Source organism: Stegostoma tigrinum, chromosome 5 (assembly GCF_030684315.1).
Source record: "Stegostoma tigrinum isolate sSteTig4 chromosome 5, sSteTig4.hap1, whole genome shotgun sequence".
Classification (NCBI taxonomy): domain Eukaryota; kingdom Metazoa; phylum Chordata; class Chondrichthyes; order Orectolobiformes; family Stegostomatidae; genus Stegostoma; species Stegostoma tigrinum.
Window position 1 is genome coordinate 96,361,007 of NC_081358.1, and position 23,745 is coordinate 96,384,751.

General features: G+C 42.7%; 1 protein-coding gene across 2 annotated transcripts in view; it reads left to right on the plus strand.

Moving 5' to 3' along the window:
- pth1r (parathyroid hormone 1 receptor) overlaps positions 1 to 23,745 on the plus strand; it is a 120,331-nt gene that overhangs the window by 37,256 nt on the left and 59,330 nt on the right. For both annotated transcript variants that reach the window (XM_059646372.1, XM_059646373.1), the window contains exon 2: positions 11,643 to 11,748. In XM_059646372.1, coding sequence (XP_059502355.1) covers positions 11,643 to 11,748 — 106 coding nt within the window. The remainder of the gene's footprint in view (positions 1 to 11,642; positions 11,749 to 23,745) is intronic.

Genomic DNA, 23,745 nt, shown 5'->3' on the forward strand with positions numbered 1-23,745 from the left:
TGGTGCAGTAGCCAGGACACAGAAAGGAAGCAAGCTGCAGGGGAGGTGTAGACTGTTACACTCACCGTGAAGCTATCCCGCATCCCAAGATATTTGTAGGTCATGGAGTGCAAATAAATACTGGGCTCACCTATACAAGAAATCTAGTTCTAGAGATATGACCAGAGGCTGCAATAGGGCACAACCAAACAAAGGACATGTACATCTGTTGACAGCAACAGCAAGAAATGTGTGAAAAACCTGCACATATACAAATTTAGCAGTGAGATTTTCCAGTGTGAAGATTCAGATTGGAAGAACCTTTAACCAGAAAGTGAACTGTTCTCCTACATTTGATACATTGGGGAGATGATCTTAAACAGAGGCTTTGTCACAATTAACATTACATGCCCAAAGAAACTTACGAAGAACTTGTTCAGGACTGTCTACATGGCAGCTATTGCAGGAGCTCTTCCAGTCATAATTCTGAAGGACATTTCAGTAGGCTTCAAAAATGCAACCTGAGCAGCAAACATAATTGCATATAATGATCACCCATCCTTGCATTAATACATTCATGACAAAATGCAACGATGGTATTGAAATTACAAAGTATTGTATCATGTGGACAGAATTTACCTGCAATAGCAGGATGAGCCATGTATGGAACTCAGCATAATTCATGAAATCAGTAGGATATCAATCACAGCTCAAGAGGCCAAGAGTACTTGCATTGAGTCAGTCCAGTAATTAAAACAAATATACCCACATAGGTCCAACACCATAGGAAACTTCATAGGTGATAACGTATTCCATCTCAGAAAATGTAATTCCAATAATTACAGTCAAAAATATGTAATGTTCACCATCAAGGCAATCTTAAGTGCGAACATGATGATATGGAATGTAATAGTATCAATCAGCACACTGATTGGTGCAGTTCTATCACATGAATGGTAAAACAAACATTAAATTTTGAGGCTATGTTTGGAGCCAAGATCCATCTATTGAGATGCCAAATTCTATCATTAGAAAAACGCAATCCCAAATTCACAACAGCAAAATTATTTCCAAGCTCAATACCCAAGTATGGACATTGATTGTTACACCTTATTAAAAAATCATTACTTTCAAAATGTCATTTGGAAGATGTTGCTTCCAGAGCCTATGTTTTGATTTATCTCTACATCGGAATCTGTTCCAGCAGCATATTGACAGAATACAGAGAACCACACATTCCTGAGTGCACTACCAACCCCTAAATATTAATTGAAATTGCATGGTAAACAGGAAAAAGCAAGTGAAATGAAGCAGCGTACCCTTCCATATGTACCAATGGAAATGGCACCCTAGTGATAAAAATCTTCCCTTTGCTAGAAAGTTTTGTCCTATGTAAAATGCCCACCATGTTGACACACCTAAATACAGCAATTACTTTACTACTATGTAGTTTACCACATGGGAAATATTGTAAAAAATTCTGAGAGATAAAAATCATGAGCTATGAAGTTTTTTAAAAAATATCTAGACTAATTTGAGGGGCGGCACGGTGGCTCAGTGGTTAGCACTGCAGCCTCACAGCGCCAGGGACCCAGGTTCGATTCCAGCCTCGGGTAACTGCCTGTGTGGAGTTTGCACATTCTCCCCGTGTCTGCGTGGGTTTCCTCCGGGTGCTCCGGTTTCCTCCCACAATCCAAAGATGTGCAGCCTAGGTGGATCGGCCATGCTAAATTGCCCTTAGTGTTCAGGGGTGTGTGGGTTATAGGGGGTCTGGGTGGGATGCTCCAAGGGGCGGTGTGGACTTGTTGGGCTGAAGGGCCTGTTCCACACTGTAGGGAATCTAATCTAATCTAATTTTCTTTGACAGAGGCTTTATTTGCACATGCCCTGTGCCTAATTTCATTAAACTATGGCCTGATTTTCACGCCTTTCCCTCTTAGTACCCAATCCAATCTTCCAAATGAAATTAGGTGATGTTAACCCTGACAACACTTTGAAATGAAGGCCCCCTTCTCTTCCTGGCAGGGTTTACAGATCTGTGCAGAATCACATGGTAACAACTGCTCTCTTCAGCCAACTGCTGGCACCTTCAAACTAACAAGAATGAACTTCCACTAACCTCCTCCTGTAAATTAATTAAAGGCACTCACTGTGTGATGTTTTGGGACTTGTGTAACTGCTTGTCACGTGGACTTACGACCTTTAACCGAGACTTTTTATTTACGTAAAGCAACATTACAGAGCTATGTAACAAAGTTGCAATTGTGGAATGATGTTAAAGGAAAAGGAGGAATCTAGATGACTGGATCTTGACTGGTTGGTTAGTATAGTGGTTATATTACTACATGAGTAATTGTCAAGTCAGGACTAATAATCCAGTAACATGACTTCAAACCTCACAATAGCAGTTGGATGATTTAAATTCAACTGATTAAACTGACCAGGAATGAAAATCTTCTGACAGGAATGTTAACCATGGAATTATTAGAAAGTTGTAAAAACCAATCTAGTTCACTAAAATCCTATAAGGAAGGAAATCTGCTGTCCTTATCTAGTCTGGCCTACATGTGAGTCCAGACCTGCAGCAAAGTGGTTAACTCTTAATTTTCCTCTAAGATTGCCTAGCAAACTGCTTTGTTGTATCAAACCACTCTCAAAAAAAATCAGATTAGAGTAAGATCAAACCAGCCATGTTGACCTTAAAAGAATTCCCCAGGCTAACATTTTGGGACTTTTTCCATAAATAGGAGAGATGTCCTACAGATTAGTCTATAATAACCTGACATTGTCATTCTCAGTAAATCGTTATTTTACAGCCAATGTCCCAAATGCCTCATTAACAACACTGGACATGTCCTGTCCCATCACAGAGTGGCATATAGTTGGGAGGGAGCAGCTACTGGGCATTTTCAACTTTGACTCTGGACTCCATGAAGTCTTTTGACAATGGGTCAAATATGGACAAGGAAATTTCCTGTTGTTTACTATCCTCTCTTAGCCAATGAGCCATGTTGAATGTAGTTTGAAAGAAGCACTAATGGCACAGAACATACTCTGTGTGGGGCACTTCAATATTGACCATCATAAGATCTCAGTAGCTGTACTGCTGACCAAGTTGGCCAAGTCTACAGGTCATAGTTGCCTGACTTGGCCTGCTGTTGATGTAAGAGATTCAAAATGATAGGAAAGTACCAATTGGTTTTGTACTAATCTTTCTGACACAGATGGAATTATTCATGACTGTACTGATACGAGTTAGAACAGTGAAGGGCAGAGAAGAAAAGATGGAAGGGAGATTTGATAGACTCAGTCAGAATGATGAGTGATCTGGATAGAATGACAAGGGACCTGGACAGAGCAGCTAGGGAGAAACTGTTCTCAGTGGCAGTAGGGTCAAGAAGCAAAGGACGCCAATTTAAGGTCCATAATTAAAAACGAAGGTTGTTATCGAGAACTCATATTTATGGGTTATGAGAATTGCAAGAGTGAAGTTGTGGAATATTCTTATGTTGCAAAGAATTTACCATGTGACTTTATGGAATGCAAAAGTCAAAAGTTTAGGAGATCAGGGGCTTGTCTGCTGTTTACAAAAAGCAAGTGACTTTCTACAGAATAAAAGCTGAATTTTCCGAAGAAGAGATAAGGCTGGGATCTGCTTCTTTGATGGTTAGCTGAACAGATTTTGAAAAACTCTTCTGGATCTGCACTGTTTGTTGCTTAGAAAGAATCAAAGCTATCTCTCCCCCCTCACTCTCTTTTTCGGTGAGAGAAAGACAACCCTTAAAGAAAACCAGCTGAAGGAATATCTCAGTAAAGCATTTCTTGGGTATTTGAGAATACTGCAGAAGAAAGTTTCTGCAATCTGCTCATGAATTTTGGATATTGAACCCATTAACTCAATCCAAGACCCTGAATCTTAGTGATCTTCCACCTGTGCTAAGGGGTGGGTTCATTGCCCTGCAACTGTCAGCAATTGGATTTTATCAACAGGTGATGAAATAAACTCGAAGAAGTCAACCCATTCTACCTTTTGTCCCTCAAACTCTTGACCCATAGGGCCATCGTTCCTTTGTTGCTTATTTTTCCACTCACATTGCTTTGCAGAAACATGTCATCTTGTCCTAAAAATGCATTTTAAATAGTGAAAACAGAAACAAGTTGGAGCAAACATCGGCAGATCTGCTACCACCAGTCATGACAGGTTGGAGGAAAAGGGTCCAGAAGCATTTTTGCCATATTTGGTAATATAGCCCTGCCTATGAACTTAAAAGGCAAGATTGAGTGTTCATATCCAGAAAAAGTGTTTGTATCCAACCAGAAGTTCCTTTATCCTTCTTCCTTCATTCATGGAACGAGGGTGTTGCTGGCTAGGCAGCATTTATTGCCAATCCCTAAATGTCCGGTGGGCAGTTCAGAGTCAACCTCATTGCTGTGGGCCAGACCAGGTAAGGATGGTGATTTCCTTCCCTAAAGGACATTCGTGAACCAGATGGGTTTTTCCTGACAATTGACAATGGATTCACGATCATCATTAGATTGTTAATTCCAGATATTTATTGAATTCTAATCTGCCATTGCAGGATTCAAACCCAGGTTCCCAGAACATTATCTGGGTCTCTGGATTAACAGTCCAGCGATAATACCACTAGGCCATCACCTCCCCTACGAAGTACCAAGCAGAAGATTCATTTCTGCCTTCTCCTAATAAGACCAGAAGAAACAAGGAACAGAAGTAGACTGTTCAGCCCCTTGACCCTTCTCTGCTGTTTTATAGGATCATGGTTGACCTTACATTTGTCATGTCCACTTTCTTGCATTTTCCCCATAACCTTTCATTTGCTGACTGATCAAGAATCTAGTTATCTCAGCCTTGACTGTACACAAGGACTGTGGCAAGGAATTACAAAAACTCTAACCCTCTCAGAGAAAAAAAATCCCATTCATCTCAGGCTTAAATTGGAGCTCCTTTATTCTGAGACTATACCCTCTAGTCCTGGACTCTCCTATTGAGGGGAAACATTCTGTCAGCAATTATCCTGCCTAGCACTTTAAGGATCCTGTATGCTTCAAGGAGGTCATCTCTCATTCTCCTAAACTCGAGAGAGTAGAGTACCAATCTGTTTACCTTTTGTTCAGACTGGGGATCTTCCTAGTGAACCATCTCTGAACTGCTTTCAATAAAATGATATCTTTCCTTAAATAAGGATAACAAAAATGCTCACAGTACTCCATATATAGTCTTACTAGCACCTTCCACAGTTGCAGTAAGATGTTCCTACTCTTGTACTCTAACTCCCTTGAGATGAGGTCCAACATTCCATTAACCTTTCTGATTACTTGCTACATCTGTGTGCTAGCTTCCCGTGTTTCATGCACAAGTACCTCCTGAGTTCCTTCATATTGAACCTTTCTGTTGTTTTGCTCCAAATAAATAATACCCTGTTCTTTTGGTCTCCCTCCTAAAATGAACAACTTCACATTCTCACATTATGCTCCGTGTGCCAACGTTTTCCTCACTTACTTAACCTGTAAACTGTTTATATCTCTCTTGCAACTTGCTTTTCTGCCAATTTTATGTTGTCTACAATTTTGGCTACAGACTTTTTTACTTCCTTCCTCCAAGTCATAACTATGTATCATAAAACATTGCAGTCCCAGCACTGATCCATGTGGAACCCTACTGGTTATAGTTGCTCACCTTAAAACAAACCCCTTATTGCTACTAGCTGTTTCCTGCCCGTGAGCCAATTCTCTCATCATGCCACTATACAATTTCCATCAACATGGGCCTTACGGCTTAATCTTTTGTGAGGTACCTTGTTGAAACTTCTGTGGAAGTCCAAATGCAACACATCTACTCATTCTCCTTTATCTAATCTGGTTGAGACTTCCTCAAAAACTCTAATAAATTAATCAGACATGATTTCTCTTTCACAAAGCTATGCTAGATGGTAACAAGTTTTTTTAAGTGTTGTTGGAGGTTCACTTATCCAGGCAAGTGGAGAGTATTCCATTACATTCCCTACTGTACCTTGTAGATGGTGGATAGTCTTTGGGAAGTCAGGAGATGAGTTACTCACTATTGAGCTCCTGGTCTCTCACTTGTTCTTGTCACTGCAATATTTATATGGCTGGTGCAGCTAAGCTTCTGGTCAGTGATAACCCCCAGGATATTGCCGGTGGGAGATTCAGGGGTAGCAATGCGTTTGAATGTCAAGATGGTTAGATTCTGGATGGAAATGCTTATTGTGTGGCAGCTGTGTGATGTGAATGTTATTTGTCACTTGTCAGCCCCAGCATGAATTTACCCCAATCTTGTACAAGTACGCAAACTGCTTCAGTGTCTGGAAAATCACCTTACGATAGGAAGGTCATTGACGCTTAGGCCCTGGATTACCTGGAGAAACTCTTGCAGAGATGTCCTAAGTTGACTGCCCACCAAAAACTACAGCCATTGTCCTTTGCATGGGCTGGGACCCCAACCAGTGTGTAGTTTTCTCTCTGATTCCCATTGACTCTGGTTTTACTTTGGCTCTTTGATGCATGGTCAATTGCAGCTTTGACATCAAGAGCAGTCACTCAGACCTCACCCTTGGAGTTCAGCATTTAGGTTCTACCAGGGCCTTTCAACTCCTAACTTGAACAATTTGTCTTCAGTACTATTGCTGCAATATTTCATCAGGGTCCATGGTTTAGCAGTATTCATTGTCCTCAGGCATTTCTTGATATTATCTCCTGATATAATGAATCAGTTTGGTTAATGGCTAGCTTCTGTGATGCTGGATTCCTCCGGAGGAGGCTAAGATGGATCATCACTCAACTTCACTTCTTTATTTATTCTTTGTTCATTCTCGGGATGAGGGATTCGCTGGCCAGGCAGCATTCATTGCCCATTGTGCAGTTAATAGTCAACCACATTGCTGTGGATCTGGAGTCACATATAGGCCACACCAGGTAAGAGATGGCAGTTTCCTTCCCTAAAGGGTGTTAGTGAACCAGATGGGTTTTTCCAACAATCCACAATGGGTTCACGGCCATTATTAGATTCTTAATTCTGGATATTTTTATTGAATTCAAATTCTACATTCTGCCATGGCCGGATTCTGAACCTAGGTCCCCAAAACATTATCTGGCTGTCTGGATTAACAGCCCAGTGATGATACCACTAGGCCATCGTCTCCTACTGGCTGAAGATTGTTGCAGATGCTTCAACCTTGTCTTTTGTCCTAAAGTTGTGGCCTCTGCCCTCATTGAAGATGGAAATATTTATGCAGCATCCTCCTCCAGGGAACTTATTAATTGCCCGCTAGTATGTATGACTGGATGTGACAGGACTGCTGCACTTAGATCTAACCTATTGTCTGTGGAATCACTTAGCTTAATCACTTGCCTATTGCTGTTTGGCGCATAAGTAGTCCTGTTCTTTAATTTCACCAGGTTGACATCTCACTTTACGGTATGCCTGGTGCTGCTCCTGGCATGACCTGCTGCAACTTTGATTGAACCAGTATGAATCCCTCAGCTTGATGGAAATGGTTGACTTGGAGATGGTCAGCTCATAAACTTGCAGTTTGTGCTTCTATTCAATTGCATGTGGCTGATGGCCTCTTGCACCATTGAGAGATTCATGTTGGCAGCCTCAGCTCTGAGTCAGAACTTTTTGTGAATATAAGCATTCTCTAAAAGGGCGATAGGACCAGATTCAACCATGTAAAGTAAAAAATAAATTTGATTATTATCTGAAGAGAAAAATAACTAAATGACAATCACGATATGAGTAGTGAAGTGGGACTATAAATGAGTTACTCTAGCAGATAGTAGGCTCAGACACAAGAATATCCTCCTCCTCTCACTGGACCATTCTAACATTCTGCTCTGGAGAGATCAGCATATCATCTATTCTGGCATTCCAAGGCAATGCTGAGGGAGTGCCTACTAAAAATGCCATTTTCCAGAGGAAGTAATAAATTGACGCTATCAATTTGTCATCTATGATCTTGTATAGTGTATATTTAAAGCCATTCCAGTGACCCTCCTTAGCTGGGTCCAAATAAATAGACAAATGGATCAAGGCACCACCAAGTTATCTTAAAAGGTAAATAGCTCAGGAGGTTCAACAAAGTGGAGGTTAAACATCAAGCTTTCCATAGGTTCATTTGAAAGAATACCTCAATAAGACTAGTGAGAGACCTTCCTCTCTACCTGTTCTCATGTGACTGAGATCATTTAATCAAGATCAACAGCTTTAACATGGCTGGCAGCGTTGTCCAAAAGTGTGTCCGAAAGCTATTCACAAAATATTAGAATTTTAAAAGATAAGGATAAAGACCATGAGAATAATCAGATAATTCTATCAGGGAGCCCTCTCAAGCCCAATAGATCAAGTAGCATTATTATTCGATTCTATGAAAACAGTTTTGACTTGTTTTCTATGTTGTTTATACATTTTTAATGACCGTCACTAACATGGGTTATCTGGCCAATGCTATTTGCTGTTCATGGGAGTTACTGTTTGCAAATTGGCAGCTGTGTTTCTAATAAAACAGTGACAACCCTTCAAAACTACTTGATTAGCTGGAAAGCTCTTTTGTGACATCCAGAGGTGGTAAAAGTCACTGTGTTCATACAGCTCTAAACTTTGTTATCTCAGATTCTCCAGCACCTGCAGTTCCCACTATCTCTGAAACAATATAAACACAAATTGTTTTCCTTTCAGTCAAAACTTAGCAGCAGTGACTAATGCCTTGGCTACAAACTCTGATTAACCTTGCCAACTGATTAGTTAGGGGTTAACTCGACAAGCAGTTTGCAATTATTTGGAAAGAAAACACAAAAAAATCCTGCTCACTCAACAAATAACAAAAGAGACAATTGTTATTGGTGATGGTATGCCTGTTAAATTTTTCCTCAGACTTATAAAGTCATGGGTTCAAGTTTCATTCCTGGATTCCTGGATACTTAGTAGACAAGTGAAAGAGAGGACGCGATATGACAGAATAGGCAGAAGGGGACTTTAGCTTAGTATGCCTTCTGTGAAATACTCTACATGACAATGCAACATTGCCTCAGCATTTATTTAGTGTTATATCCCAGGCTTTGGATTCTGAAATGTGGGAGTTATATCAGGATTCTGCCTTCAATTACCTGCAAGGATCCAAGGAACTAAGATAGTTTTTTTTTATTCAACTTAGCCATTTCTAGCATGCTTTATAAAAGTAAAGTAAAGCAACTCCTCTCCAATTTGGCAAAAAATGTGTCACCCAATCGCCAATCTTATGAAAATGTAGAAATGATGTGGAAAAACCCCACTGGTCTACCCTTCATCTGTGTTTCAACTAAGCAATAATGCACCCCATGTGTCAAAAGTCATGAAATCTCTCGGAGAGGAAAACACAAGATCAATAAAAAATTGGAGATGATTTCATGGAAAAGCTTCCTGGGATATACATATGAAGATGTGAATGGGTTTCTAATCCTTATCCCTAATGTTTATAAGATCACAAATGAGTTCCAGGAGGGAACAGAGTGGCACATCACCCAACATCCTATTGACTTTCTGTACACACGAACAACCATTTCCAGGAATTTTTCTGGTTCCCTTTTGTATCCAAAACTAATGCACAAGTCACCACCTAATTTTGACAGTCAATGATCCTCTGACAATGGAAAAGCTTCCTACGATCTAACCAAGTTCCATGGATAAGTAATGTGAATATAAAAGGCCACTGACTTGTAAACATGGCGGCCACTATTATAGATCCCACAATCTAATCTCCGTGACATCTACATCTTTCTTGTAAAAATGTCTCAACTCCTTCAGCATATCATGATAAGTAAGGATTTTAGATTAATCCCCGCTTAGAACCTTTTCAAGGAATTTGTATGTCCCATCAAATGAAGCAATCAGAATGCCTTTAGATTAGTTTGGGATAGGATGACGATAAAACCTTGCCATCTGATAAATACATTCAGTTGGGTTTTAATTATATGAAAGAGCAAGCAAGCTGTCAGTTTGCATTTGGAAGATGCCATCCCTCTATTGCAGTGGAGTGTCATTCACGATTATGTGCTCACGTTTCTAGAGTGCCAGCTTAAACCACAATCTTCTCTCCCAGAGGCATGAGCAAAGCACTGAGCTGTCACTGTTATAGTTATTTGATCTGTTCTGGTCTTTGATGAGAGAGTAAGAATGGTATAATTTAACACCAAAGTTGCAGGCTAAGGTGTAGACCTAAAGAGGGTGATGTTACAAATCATATTGTACTATAGGAGAAGGACCAAGAAGTTGCCTCGATATCATAGGGAACATTTCTGCTTCGGCAAAATCCAGTAAACAAAGTCACAATCACAGAAAATGCTGGAGAAACTCAGAAGGTCTGGAAGCATCTGTAGAAAGCGAAACAGTTGGCATTTCAAATCTGATCTTCAGAATTGAAAGGGTTTTGAGAAAAGTAACAGCCATTTTCCAACCCCTTTCAGTTCTGAAGAAGATTCATGCTGGACTTGAAGTGTTAACTCAACCTCTCTCTCTACAGATCTGCTTAGTATCTCCAGTATTTTCTGTGTTAGTTTCAGATTTCCAATATGCATAGTATTTGGCTTTTATTCACTCAATAAAAATCCACATAAAATGCGATCATAGAGTAGAACTCTACAGTGCAGAAATAGGCCATTCAGCCCATTGATTCTGCACTGACCTGCCAAACAGCATCCCACCCAAACCAACAACCTTGCATTTTCCACAGCTAGCCTACACATCCCTGGGCACTATGGGAAATTTAGCATGGCCAATCCACCTAATCAGCAAATCTTTAGACTATGGGAAGAAACCAGAGCATTTGGAGGGTACCCACGTAGACACAGGGAGTATGTACAAACTTGACACAGGCAGTCACCCAAGACTGAAATCAAACCCAGGTCCCAGGCAGTGTGAGGCACCAGAGCTAACCACTGAGCCACCATGCCGCCCCCTGTTTTCTTTATCACAATTTCAACTTGTGAAACTCTTGCTACATGTATTTTCCTATGCAACAGCACTTTAGAGTATAATTGTACAATAATATGTGACGACATTATGAAGCACTGCAGAAAATCTAGGCTTATTGGTTGATGTCCAGTGACCCCTGCTGGACAAATGCACACATATCAACTCTGGGTAAGGAAAGGAATAGGTTTGGATGTAATGGTCCCCAAGTCTCATTAATCAGGAATGGGTATATTGTGGGATATAGTGGGAAATATAGCACCTGAGGATCTAGCATCTACCCCCAACCTTTGCCCTCGGACATCCGCTACAGCAAACTTCCCTCCTAATAACTTCAGTCAAGTAGACGGAGGATGGTTAATTTTTCCCAGCATGTTTGTGCTGGCTCTTAGATAGTGATCCAATTTTCCCAAAGTATACATATTCCCATTCTATGGCTCTGTAGCCACCTTTGCTTCAATTATTTATTCCATTTCTCTGTTTGAGATGCATTGATTTCTGCAGCAAAACTTTCCGTGCCGCAACACTCTCTAAGCAAAGAGATTTGCTAAGTTTCTCTGCACACTTTCCTCATGATACTGTTAAGTTACTGACCCAAGCCTCTGAATCTGAGTTGGTGGTCCCTCCATCTTTACCCCATTTGTCTGACCCATTTAATGCTTTTTGTCACCTTATTCAGGTTGACGCAGATGATGTCATTACCAGGGATGAACAGATTTACTTGCTGCTTCATGCTAAACGGAAGTGTGAACAGAAGTTGAACTCCAAGATGAATAAAGCTGCTGGTAACTCTTTAAACTCCTTTAATTTTGTCAACTGCACCTTGTATTTATGGAACACCCATTAAAAGACAAAAGGTCCCAAGGCACTTCACAGGAATATAATCAGACAAAAAGAATCCATGCACAAAAAGAGATATGAGGGAAATGGTCAAAACATTGCCAACACATTTCCTCTAAAGAGCAATGTTCAATGATCTAAGAAGTTATGTCTTTTTATCCATCCCTCTTTCATTTTGTGAGCGATTCAATTTAAAAATAGCCATCAGAAGGCCTTAGATTTAAACAAGATGAAGGTCAGTTTGTTGCAAAACACGGCTCTAAGTTATTTAAGTAAAAATACAAAGTTATTTAACAATTATTTATGAGCAATGTTAAATTATAATTTAACAATGGTTAAATGCTGTTAAGGATAGAAATTACCTACGAAGGTGAAAGTCAGATCAGTCTTTTAAGAAAAACCAAAAGAACTGGGATGCTGTAAATCAGAGACAAACATAGAAATTGCTGGAAAAGCTCAGCTAGTCTGGCAGCATTTGTGGAGAGAAATCAGACCTAACGCTTCTGTCAAGTGACCCTTCCTTGGAACTGATTTTAGCTAGGAAAATGTCAGCTTATTTGCAGAAGATAGAATGGGGAGTGGGGTGAAGGAGTAAACGATAGGCAAGGATAGAGTCCAAAGAGAGAGAAGAGCAGTTAGACAGACAGAGGAGTGGATAACAATCTGGCTGGGAGGGTGAATAGCTGTTAATGGGAGCTGTAAGTGGCTAACAATGGATTTGTGTGTAATGGCAGACTGTGTAATAACAAGGCCTGTTTGTGGGGGTTGCGGTAAGGGCACGGAGAGCTCAAGCCCAAAAATTATTGAACTCGACATTGAGTCCAGAAGGCTGCATGGTCCCCATGTAGAAAATAAAGCGCTGTTCTTCCAGTTTGAGCTAAGCTTTGCTGTAGCACTGCAGTAATCCTGAGACAGAGGTGTTGGCCAGAGAACAGGAAATTGTGTTCTGTGAAGCGATGACCCAATCTATGCTTTGTTTCCCGAATGGAGAGGAGACCACATTGTGAGCAGTGAATGCAGTAGATTAGATTGTGGTGGGAGAGATTTTGCAAGTATATAGGGACTGGACGTCCATGGCTGAAAGGCCCTCCACTTCTTTCTGCCCTGCAGGCCTGACCAGTCCCTCTCAACTGACACCCTCGTCCGCTTAGCTGACCTCGTCCTCACCCTCAACATCTTCTCTTCCAATTCCTCCCACTTCCTACAGACAAAGTGGGTGTCAACAAGTACCCGCATGAGCCCAAGCTATGCCTGCCTCTTTGTAGGATATGTGAAACAATCCCTCTTCCGTACCTACACTGACCCTAAACCCCACCTCTTCCTCTGTTACATTGACTGTATCGGCGCTGCTTCATGCTCCCACGAGGAGCTTGAACAGTTCATCTACTGTACCAACACCTTCCACCCCAACCTTAAGTTCACCTGGACCACCTCTAACACATCTCTCTCCTTGCTGGACCTTTCTGTCTCCATCTCCGGCAACCACCTAGAAACCAATGTTCATTTCAAGCCCACCGACTCCCACAGCTACCAAGAAAACACCTCTAACCACCCACCTTCTTGCAAAAATGCCACCCCCTATTCCCAATTCCTTCGCCTCCGCTGCATCTGCTCCCAGGTTGAGGCATTCCACTCCCGCACATCTCAGATGTCCTTGTTTTTCAAGGACCGCGACTTCCCCCCGCCACCTCAGTAATCGAGAACGCACTGGACTGTGTCTCCCGCATTTCCTGCAACTCATCCCTCACACCCCCTCCCTGCAATAAAAAAACCAAAACAGAATCCCCCTCATCCTCACATACCACCCCACCAACCTCTGGATACAACGCATCATCCTCCGATACTTCCGCCATCTGCAATCCGACCCCACCACCAAAGACATTTTTCCCTCCCGGAGGGAGGGACCACTCTCTCTGTGACTCCCTCGTCCGCTCCACACTCCCCTCCAGCTCCACCACACCTGGAACTTTTCCCTGCAACTGCAGGACGTGCTACACCTGCCCCCACACCTCCTCCCTCACCTCCATCCCAGGCCCCAAGAAGACTTTCCACATCCAGCAGATGTTCACCTGCACATCCGCCAATGTGGTATACTGCATCCGCTGTACCCATTGTGGCCCGGAGGCTTGGGGACCACTCTGCAGAACACCTACACTCGGTTTGCACTAAACAACTGCACCTCCCAGTCGTGAACCATTTCAACTCCCCCTCCCATTTCTCAGATGACATGTCCATCATGGGCCTCCTGCAGTGCCACAACGATGCTACTCGAAGGTTGCAGGAACAGCAATTCATATTCCGCTTGGGAACCCTGCAGCCTAATGGTATCAATGTGGACTTCACAAGCTTCAAAATCTCCCCTTCTCCTACCCGCATCCCTAAACCAACCCAGCTCATGCCTGCCTCCCTAACCTGTCCTTTCTCCCACCTATCCACTCGTCTCACCTCAAGTGTCACCCCCATCTCCTACCTACTAACCTCATCCTGCCCCCTTGATCTGTCTGTCCTCCCTGGACTGACGTATCTCCTCCCTACCTCCACACCTACACTCACCTTTATTGGCTCCATCACAGGCTCTTTGACTGGTCTGTCTCCTGTCCACTTATCTTCTCCTCTGTCTATCTTCTATCTGCCTCCCCGTCTCTCCCTGTTTATTTCAGAACCCTCTTTCCCCTCCCCCATTTCTGATGAAGGGTCTAGGCCTGAAAATTCAGCCTTCCTGCTCCTCTGATGCTGCTTGACCTGCTGTGTTCATCCAGCTCCGCACCTTGTTATCTTAGATTAGATTCTGGGAAGTGCAGGTAAAGTGTTGCTTCACCTGGAGGGTATGTTTGGGCCCTTGGACACTGAGGAGTTGGTTGTAAATGGGCGGGTGTTGCACCTTTGGCGGTTGCAGGGGAAGGTGCCGTGGGGCTGTGTGTGGGGATGTTGGGAGTAAAGGAAGAGCAAGACCAAGGTGTCCTGGAGGGAATGGTCCCTGTGAAGGTGTACAAGGGAGGGAAGGGGAGTCTGGTGGTGGCATCTTGTAGGAAATGGGGACTGATGATCTTCTGGATGTGGATGCTGGTAGGATGGTAGGTAAGGACAAGGGGGACCCTATTGCTGTTGTAGGAGAGGAGAGAAGGAGTGAAGGCAGAACTGTGGGAGATGGGTCAGACATGGTTGAGGGCCCTGGGAGCAACAGTGCTGCCGAATCCTTAGGTGAGGAAGAAGGCGGACGTTTTGGAGGCCCCCTTGTCAAATTTGGCATCATATTCAATGGAGACAGAGGAACTAGGAGAATGGGATGGAGTCTTTGCAGGAATCAGGCTGAGAGGATGTGTAGCCCAGGTAACTGTGGGAGTCAGTGGGTTTATTGTGGATACTAGCGACCAGTCTATCCCCAGAAATGGAAACAGAAGTGTCAAGGAAGGGAGGAGTCAGACATAGACCAGGTGAAAGTGAGAAGGGGGAAGAATTTCGAAGCAAAATCAACAAACCTTTCCAATTCCAAACAAGAGACGGAAGCAGCACCGATGATATAATCGATATATCGGAGGAAGAGTTGCGGGTGGGGGACAGAATTGGACTGGAACAGGGAATGTTCCATGTACCGCACAAAGAGACAGGCATAGCTGGGGCCCATGTGGGTACCCATGGCCACCCCTCTGACCTGAAGAAAATGAGAGGAGCTAAAAGAGAAATGTTGAGGGTGAGGACAAGTGGAAGAGGGTGGTGGTGTGTGGGGACTGTTCAGGCCATTGCTCTCGGAAGAAGCAGAGAGCCCTGAGACCATCCTGGTGGGGGATGGAGGTGTAAAGGGATTGCATGTCCATGGTAAAGAGGAGGCAGCTGGAGCCTGCAAAGTGGAAATTCCGGAACTGGCATAAAATGTCTGAGGAATCATGGATGTAGTGCGCAGGGACTGGACTAGGGAGAAAAGAGTGAGTCAAGGTCGGCAGAGATGAATTCTGTTGGGCAGGAGCTGGCTGAAACAATAGGTCTGCCTGGAGAGTCCTGGTTGTGGATTTTCGGAAGGAGGTAGAAGCAAGCTGTGTGGGGCTGGGGGTCCATGAGCTTGGAGGCAGTGCAGGGGAGATCACCAGATGAAATGAGATTGGTGACCACTGTTGACACAATGGCCTGATGTTCCATTGTGGGGTCATGGTCCAGGGGAACATAGGAGGACGTATCTGAGAGCTCGCACTTGGCCTGTGCAATATAGAGCTCAGTTCGCCAGACAACAACAGCACCAACCTTGTCAACAGAAATTCTTCCTCAACAGAGGATTCCCCAGCACTGTTGTGGACAGGGCTGTCAGACGGGACTGACCCATCTCCTGCACTTCCACTCTCACCCCGTCTCATCCTTCCCACAACAGCGATCGTGTCTACCTTATCCTCACCTACCATCCCACCAGCATCCACATCCAGAGGATCATTAGCACCATTTCTGCACTTCCAGCATGATGCTACCACCAGACACATAGTGCCTTCCCCCCCTCGTCAGCCTCCCACAAGGAACCATTCCCTCTGGGACACCCTGGTCCACTCTTCTTTCACTCGTGACACACCTCACAGCCTCATGGTTCCTTCCGTTGCATCTGCACAAGGTGTAACACCTGTCTGTTTACTTTCTGCCTCCCCTGTATCCAAGGGCCCAAACACACCCTCCAGGTGAAGCAACGCTTTCCACTTCGCAGAACACCTGCATTCTGTTCCGAGAAAAGATCCTAACTTCCAGTTGCCTGCCACTTTAACACACCATCCTGCTCCGTGGCCAACATCTCTGTCTCTGGCTTGCTACAGTGTTTAATCGAAGCTGAACACAAGCTGGAGGAACAACACCCCATTTTTCACTTGGGGACGCTGCAGCCCTCTGGACTCAATGTCGATTTCAATAACTTTAGCACATGAGGCACCTTCTCCCATGTCCTAGTGCCCACCCCGACAACGAGGCCTTGTTAGTCTGTTATTACACACTACTCATTATTAGTCACTAACATTAACAGCTATTCACTCTCCTAGCCAGGTCATTATCCACTCCCTTGTCTGTCTAACTGCGCTTCTCCCTCATTGAACTCTATCCACACCTCTTGCTTACTCCTTACCCTCTACCCCACGCTATCTTCTGCGTATAAACTGACATTTTCTTGGCCACCATCAATTCTGAGGAAGGGTCACGCTACCTGAAATGTTAATTCTGATTTTTCTCCACAGATGTTGCCAAACCTGCTGAGCTTTTCCAGCAATTTCTACTTTTATCTCACTCCTTTGAGGCATTGTTGCAGGCCATTTCTTGCAGTTGAAGTGTTAGTTGCTGGAGTGAAAGTCTGAAGTTGAAGAGTTGTGGCCAGTAACTGCATGGACTTCTATAATTCAATGCCTGGCGCCTGCCTTTGTAGTTTAAGGAGAGCTTAAGGCAAGTTGGTAAAGGTCTTTTTTTCAAATGCATAGATGATATATGAGTCACTTGGGTCTCGAGCCTCCTCCACCCTCACACCAAGACGGATGGAATCCATCAGTACCTGGAGACGTGTCAGCATACAGCTCCATCAGTTTGTTTAGTATCACTGCCTCTATGAGTGTACTTGCACTAAGTTCTTCTCTCCCTTCGATCTCCTGATTTACAGCTATTACTGGTTTGTTTTTGTATCCTTTACTGTGAAGACGGAGCAAAACATTTATTAATTTCATCTACTATTTCACTATGATCTACTATTAACTCCCAAATGTCACTGCCAAGAATATCAGCTTTCACTTTACCTACTCATTTCTATTTTTACATACCTGTAGGAAGTTTTGCCGTCAGTTTTAACATTTCCAGCTAGCTTCCTTTTATACATTCTTCGGATGAACCCTTCAGTAATTCTCTGCTATGCCTTATATTCTGACCAATCATCTGACCTGCCAGTCATCTTTGTGCAGTCACATGATTTTTTTCTTAAGTTTGATGCTTTCTCTAATTTTGCTTAGTTAAACATATGGATGGTGGATCCTCCCTTTTCAATTTTTCCTTATACTAGGAATATACTTTGAATTTTCCCTGAAATATTTGCCACTGTGTTTCTGTTGATCTTGCCTAGTGTGCAAATTCGCTTCAGTTAGCTCAACTTCCACGCCCACATATTATTTATTTAGATTTCAAATATTAGTCTTCTCCTTTTCATGCTGGACGTAAAATTTAGTCATATTGTGATTGCTGCAACCTAGAGATGCCTTAACTCTGAGAACTTTAATTAATTCTGTCACCTTACACAACACTGAGCCTAATTTAACCTTCCTGGTCAGTTCCAAAATGTGCTGCTTTCTTGTAAACAATCCATGAACTCTTCACCCAGGCCGTATAAACTGTTGATCTAGTTTATACTTAGTTGAAGTTACCAATAATTATTGCTATCCCTTTATCAGAAGCAGCAAAAAATGTATTCTTTAAAATTTGTCTGACATTGTCAACAGTTAGAGGCCTGTAAGACAACTCCCATTTGTGACTTATTTCCCCAAGATTCCTCATCTCCATCAAAACTAATTTGACACACTGTTCTCCTGAGCCAAGTTCATCTCATATTGCTCAAATGCCTCTCCAGCTTTAACCAGCTTACTATTTTTCTGTGAATGAATAGAAATGAATGAATAAATAAAAAATAACTATAATATTCAGGACCTAATTGTTGTCATCCTGAAACCATCTCTGTAACAGCTATCAAATCATATTTACTTACTTCAACAACTTCTATTGATTCACTTATTTTGTTATGAATAAATTGTGAGTATACATTCAGATGTGGAGCCTTTAGTTTTGTCTTTTTGTTTTCCTGTAACATCTGGTCTTGATTGTTGGCTCATTCCTAGTTTATTTTTCTCTCTCCCCCTTCCTGCCATTCTTGGACCCTCATTTTTACTATTTTCCTCTATTACCTTATCTGTACCTTTCGATATGTCGCATCTTTTACATAGGATCTCTTGCCTTCACTATTTAATTGAAAACCCCTTCTACTTCCCTCGTTACATGGTCCACAGTTCAGGTGTGGATCACCCTTACAGTTCCATCCCCACTTTTGCAAGTAAGACCATAAGACCATAAGACATAGGAGTGGAAGTAAGGCCATTCGGCCCATCAAGTCCACTTTGCCATTTAAATCATGGCTGATGGGCATATCGACTCCACTTCCCTGCACTCTCCCCGTAGCCCTTGATTCCTTCTGAGATCAAGAATTATAAGACCATAAGACATAGGAGTGGAAGTAAGTATTAGAACTAGTACCCCACCAACTGGAACAAACTCTTCCTGCATCGGTCTCTCATTCATCTTTTAATTCTATGCACTTTGTGCAAATTTTCACCAGGCTAAAGTAATACTGCTGAGGCTTGTTATAAACTTCAGGATCTGTTTTTGAATTTAGGTCCTAGCTCCTCATGTTGCCTATACAGAACCTCTTTCCTAGTTCTACATGTCATTGTTATCTCTATGGACCACAACCCTTGGATCCTGCCCCTCTCACTGCAGGTTCTATTCCAGGCCTAAGCAGATGCCCTGGCACCAGGCATGCAACACTGCCATCTGGACTCTCACTTTTCTCCTGTGCAGAACAGTGTCAACACTGACTGTGCTATTACCCACAACAACTACATTCCTTTTTGTTCCAAAAGAACTGCGAACGCCGTAAATCAGGAACAAAAACAAAATTGCTGGAAAAACTCAGCAGGTCTGGCAGCATCTGTGAAAGACAAAACAGAGTTAATCTGAAATGTTAACTCTGTTTTTTCCTGCTGAGCTTTTCCAGCAACTTTCTCTTTGTTCCTTTTTGTTCCACTGATTTGAATAGCTTCTGGTAATTTTGTGCCACAGTCCATTTGTGCATCTCATCATGAGAATGTCTCAAACCTATTGGACAATTAGAGAGGCAGTCACTCCTGTACTCCTGCCCTCTGGGTCCCATTACTTGCCCAATCACAGTCATAACCTCCTGTCCCTGACTACTGACCATATCATAACACTCTATTGTAATAGGAATGACTGCCTTCTGATATGAAGAATCCAGGCCAACTTCCTCTTTCCTGATGGATCTCAGTGTCTATAATTCAGCATCCAGCTTATAAACTCTGAATCAAAGCTGCTTGAACTTCAAATATCTACTGCAGGCAATAAATTATTCTGCCAGCATGACACTTGAAGATTGCCTGGACTCCTTGTCAACAGAACACGGATGACTTCTGGATGAATGAAAAGAAAATATTCATTTCACCAGTTCCTCTGTAGTCTAGCTTTTCCAACAGAGCACTCCTTCAGTACTGCACAGTTAGCCTTGATCTAGGAGCTCAAATTCTGTAGGTGGTTCTACAAAGCCATAAGTTTAGTGTTACTTAAGGCAGGGGGAGGCCTGCCAAATCAAGTTTGCTACTTAGGTTTTTCACTGGACAACAGAGGGCTTTTGTGGAGATCAGTGATACTCGAGGTGACGATGCCAACAAGACACCAGTCAATAAGGCCAGCAGCTCTAATGAATGGCCGTGGCTGTAGAGAGGTGCTGGATGATGCTGGTAATATACCAGTTTGCTGGGCTGTAGGCTACATGTGAGAGATGGTATGAGCGATGTGACAGCTGGTTATGTTGGAGGGAAAAGGGGAGCTTTTAAAATTCTTTCAGAGGATGGAGACACCAATGGCATAGTGAACATTTATTGCTGCCACTGCACATCAGTGGTGGAGGTAGTGAATGTTGAAAGTTGTCGATGTGGTGCCAATCAAGCGGGCAGGTTTGTCCTGGATGGTGTCAAGCTTCTTGAGTGTTGTTGGGGCTGCACTTATCCAGGCAAGTGGGGAGTATTCCATCACACTCCGGTCCCTGGCCTTGTGTGGGTAGTGGACAGGTTTTCGAAAGTTTGGGAGTGAGTTATGTTCGACAGATTTCTCTGGCTTTCACTGGCACTGTTTAAAACAATTAATGTTTTAAAAAATAATAATGGATGGTAGGACAGCATTTATTGCTTATTACTCACTGCCCTTGAGAAGGCGTTGGTGAGTTGCCTTCTTGAACTGCTAATGTCCATTTGTTGTGGGTAGACTCACAATGCCCTTCAGGAGAGAATTCTGGGATTTTGACCCAGCAACACTGAAGGAACAGTGGTATATTTTGAAGTCAAGATGATGAGTGGCTTGAAGGGGAATTTGCAGAGTGGTATGCCCATGAGTCTTGTCCCTCTAGATGGTAGTGATTGTGAGTTTGGAAGGAATTGTTTTAGGAGATTTGATAAGTATCATGAGTGCATCACATGGAGTGGAGGGTGGGGTGGGGTGGGAGGTGCTGCATGTTTGTGGATGTGGTGCCAATCAAGTGGCTGCTATGTCCTGGATAATGTTAAGCCTCTTCAGTGTTATTGGAGCTGCACCCATCCAGGCAAATGGGGGGAAGTGTTCTATCACACTCCTGACTTGCTCTTGTAGATGGTGGGCAATCTTTGGGGAGTGAGGAGGTGAGTTCTATGCTGCAAGATTCCTAGCCACAGACCTGTTCTAGCAGCCACATTCTTATAAGACGTGTCTAGTTCAGTTTCTGGTCAACCATAACCCCAGGATGTTGATAGAGTGCTATTCCATGATGGTAACACCATTGAATATCAAGAGGCTATGATTGGATTCTCTGTTGATGGAAGTGGTCATTATCTGGCACTTGTGCAGCACAAATGCTACTCAAGCCTGAAGATTGTACAGGTCATAAAGTCATTGAGTTATACAGCATGGAAACAGACCCTTTGGTCCAAGCAGCCCACACGGACCATGTTTCCAAATCAGACTAATCCCACCTGCCTGCACTTTGCCCCTATCCATCCAAACCTGTCCTATTCATTAATTTATGTAAATGTCTTCTAAATAAGCTCATGATTTGATCAGAGAACCGTGTGAGTCTGGTTCCAGTAGTTACTCACCTGCAGTTGCTCCTAAGCAGATTAAGTAAGTACTTCGAAAGACATCCAAAACAAATATTGATACACTGCATTAAAGCAAAGAAGTGCAGATGCTGGAGATCTGAAACAAAAACCGAATTATTTGCTTTGGAAACTCAGCAGGTCTAGCAGCATCTGCAGTGAGAGAAACAAAATTAACGCTTTACTTCAATGACACTTCTTCCAGACTGAAAAAGAGTCAATAGATTTGAAAAGATGACTCTTGGTTTTCTTTCAGCCAGCCTGACAGCATTTGAGGAGAGAGAACCAACATTAACCAGTTCTGAAGTTCCATGGGTGAAGTAGATAGGTTTTTTTAAGTGACAGTCAACACTGTTTAGACGGTCACTATTAGGTTAGCTTAGATTTTAATTTAATTCGGTTTTCACCGTCTGCATCGGTGGGATCTAAATCCATGTCCTCAAAATATCAGTCTGCAGGTCCTGATGGATTTCATCCTGGGGTCACCATTAGACCTGTTTTATTTAAATTCTAGACACTGGAGCAAGTAGCCTCTGATGTTGGCTGCTAATGTAATTTTTCTGCAGAGCAGTTGATGAAGGAGAAAATACTAATTCAATGTATTCAAAATAATCATTCTTGTTATATGGAGTTGAATGAAAGATTAACTTGGTAAAAGTGATAGTTCATTTGTAACAGAACAAGTTTCAATGGAGGGAATTGGTTTTATTTTGGGGAAATGTCCTGGCAGCTTCACCAAAGGTGGTTGAGGTAAACAAGGCTGAAATCTTAGCTTCCCAGATTGCTTCCTGACTTTGTAGTGCCTGGATCACTGGTCCATTATTTAAACAAGGAGGAAAGGTGTTGATGAGACAGGGCAATAATATGGAAATCCAGTTATCGGATTCAGTTTTGAAAAATTTAATACTACAAAAGATGAAGGCTGAAAAGAGAATGAGACTGATATGTTTAGTTCATCTTCAATAGAAATTGCAACAAACTGATTTAGGATTGAAAGAGTCAGATGAAGCAGCCTGCTCAAACTGAATCAGAAATGATACCTCAATGTTGTCACTTTCAGTGCAAAATCTTAATTTAAAAAGTTTGACTACCTCAAATACCAACCAATGAAGAATGGGCAATGGTCCATCAGGTGACAGTTCCTTCTGAGTATCATAATGAAATTTTACAGGTGGTTCTCAAAAATTCCACTTGTGGCTGACGTAGGTATCGGCGAAGCACAGACTTAATCATTACATCATTTTTATTGGGCAGAATTATATAAAGGTATAGTCAAATTTTGCCAGCTGTGTTGTTCTATTGCAAGATGATGAGATGGAGAACTTGGATAAACTGCAGAATTGGTCCAAAAGGTGGCAAATGGAGTTCATTGCGGATAAATGTGAGGTGATTCACTTTGGGAAGAATAATAGGAAGGCAGAATACCGGGTCAATGGAAAGATTCTTGGTAGTGTGGATGTGCAGAGGGATCTTGGTGTCCATGTACATAGATCCCTGAAAGTTGCCACCCAGGTCGATAGTGCTGTTAAGAAGGCTTATGGCGCATTAGGTTTTATTGGTAGAGGGATTGAGTTCCGGAGCCGTGATGGCATGCTGCAACTGTACAAAATACTAGTGCGGCCTCATTTGGAATATTGCGTGCAGTTCTGGTCGCCCCATTACAGGAAGGATGTGGAAGCATTGGAAAAGGTGCAGAGGAGATTTACCAGGATGATTCCTGGTCTGGAGCACAGGCCCTATGAAGAAAGGCTGAGGGGCTTGGGTCTGTTCTCATTGGAGAGAAGAAGGCCAAGAGGGGATTTAATAGAGACATACAAGATGATCAGAGGATTAGATAGGGTGGACAGTGAGAGTCTTTTTCCGAGGATAATGACTTCAGTTTGTACAAGGGGGCATAGCTACAAATTGAGGGGTGATAGATTTAAGACAGATGTCAGAGGCAGGTTCTTTACTCGTAGAGTGGTAAGGGCGTGGAACGCCCTGCCTGCCAATGTAGTTAACTCAGCCACATTAGGGGCATTTAAACAGTCCTTGGAC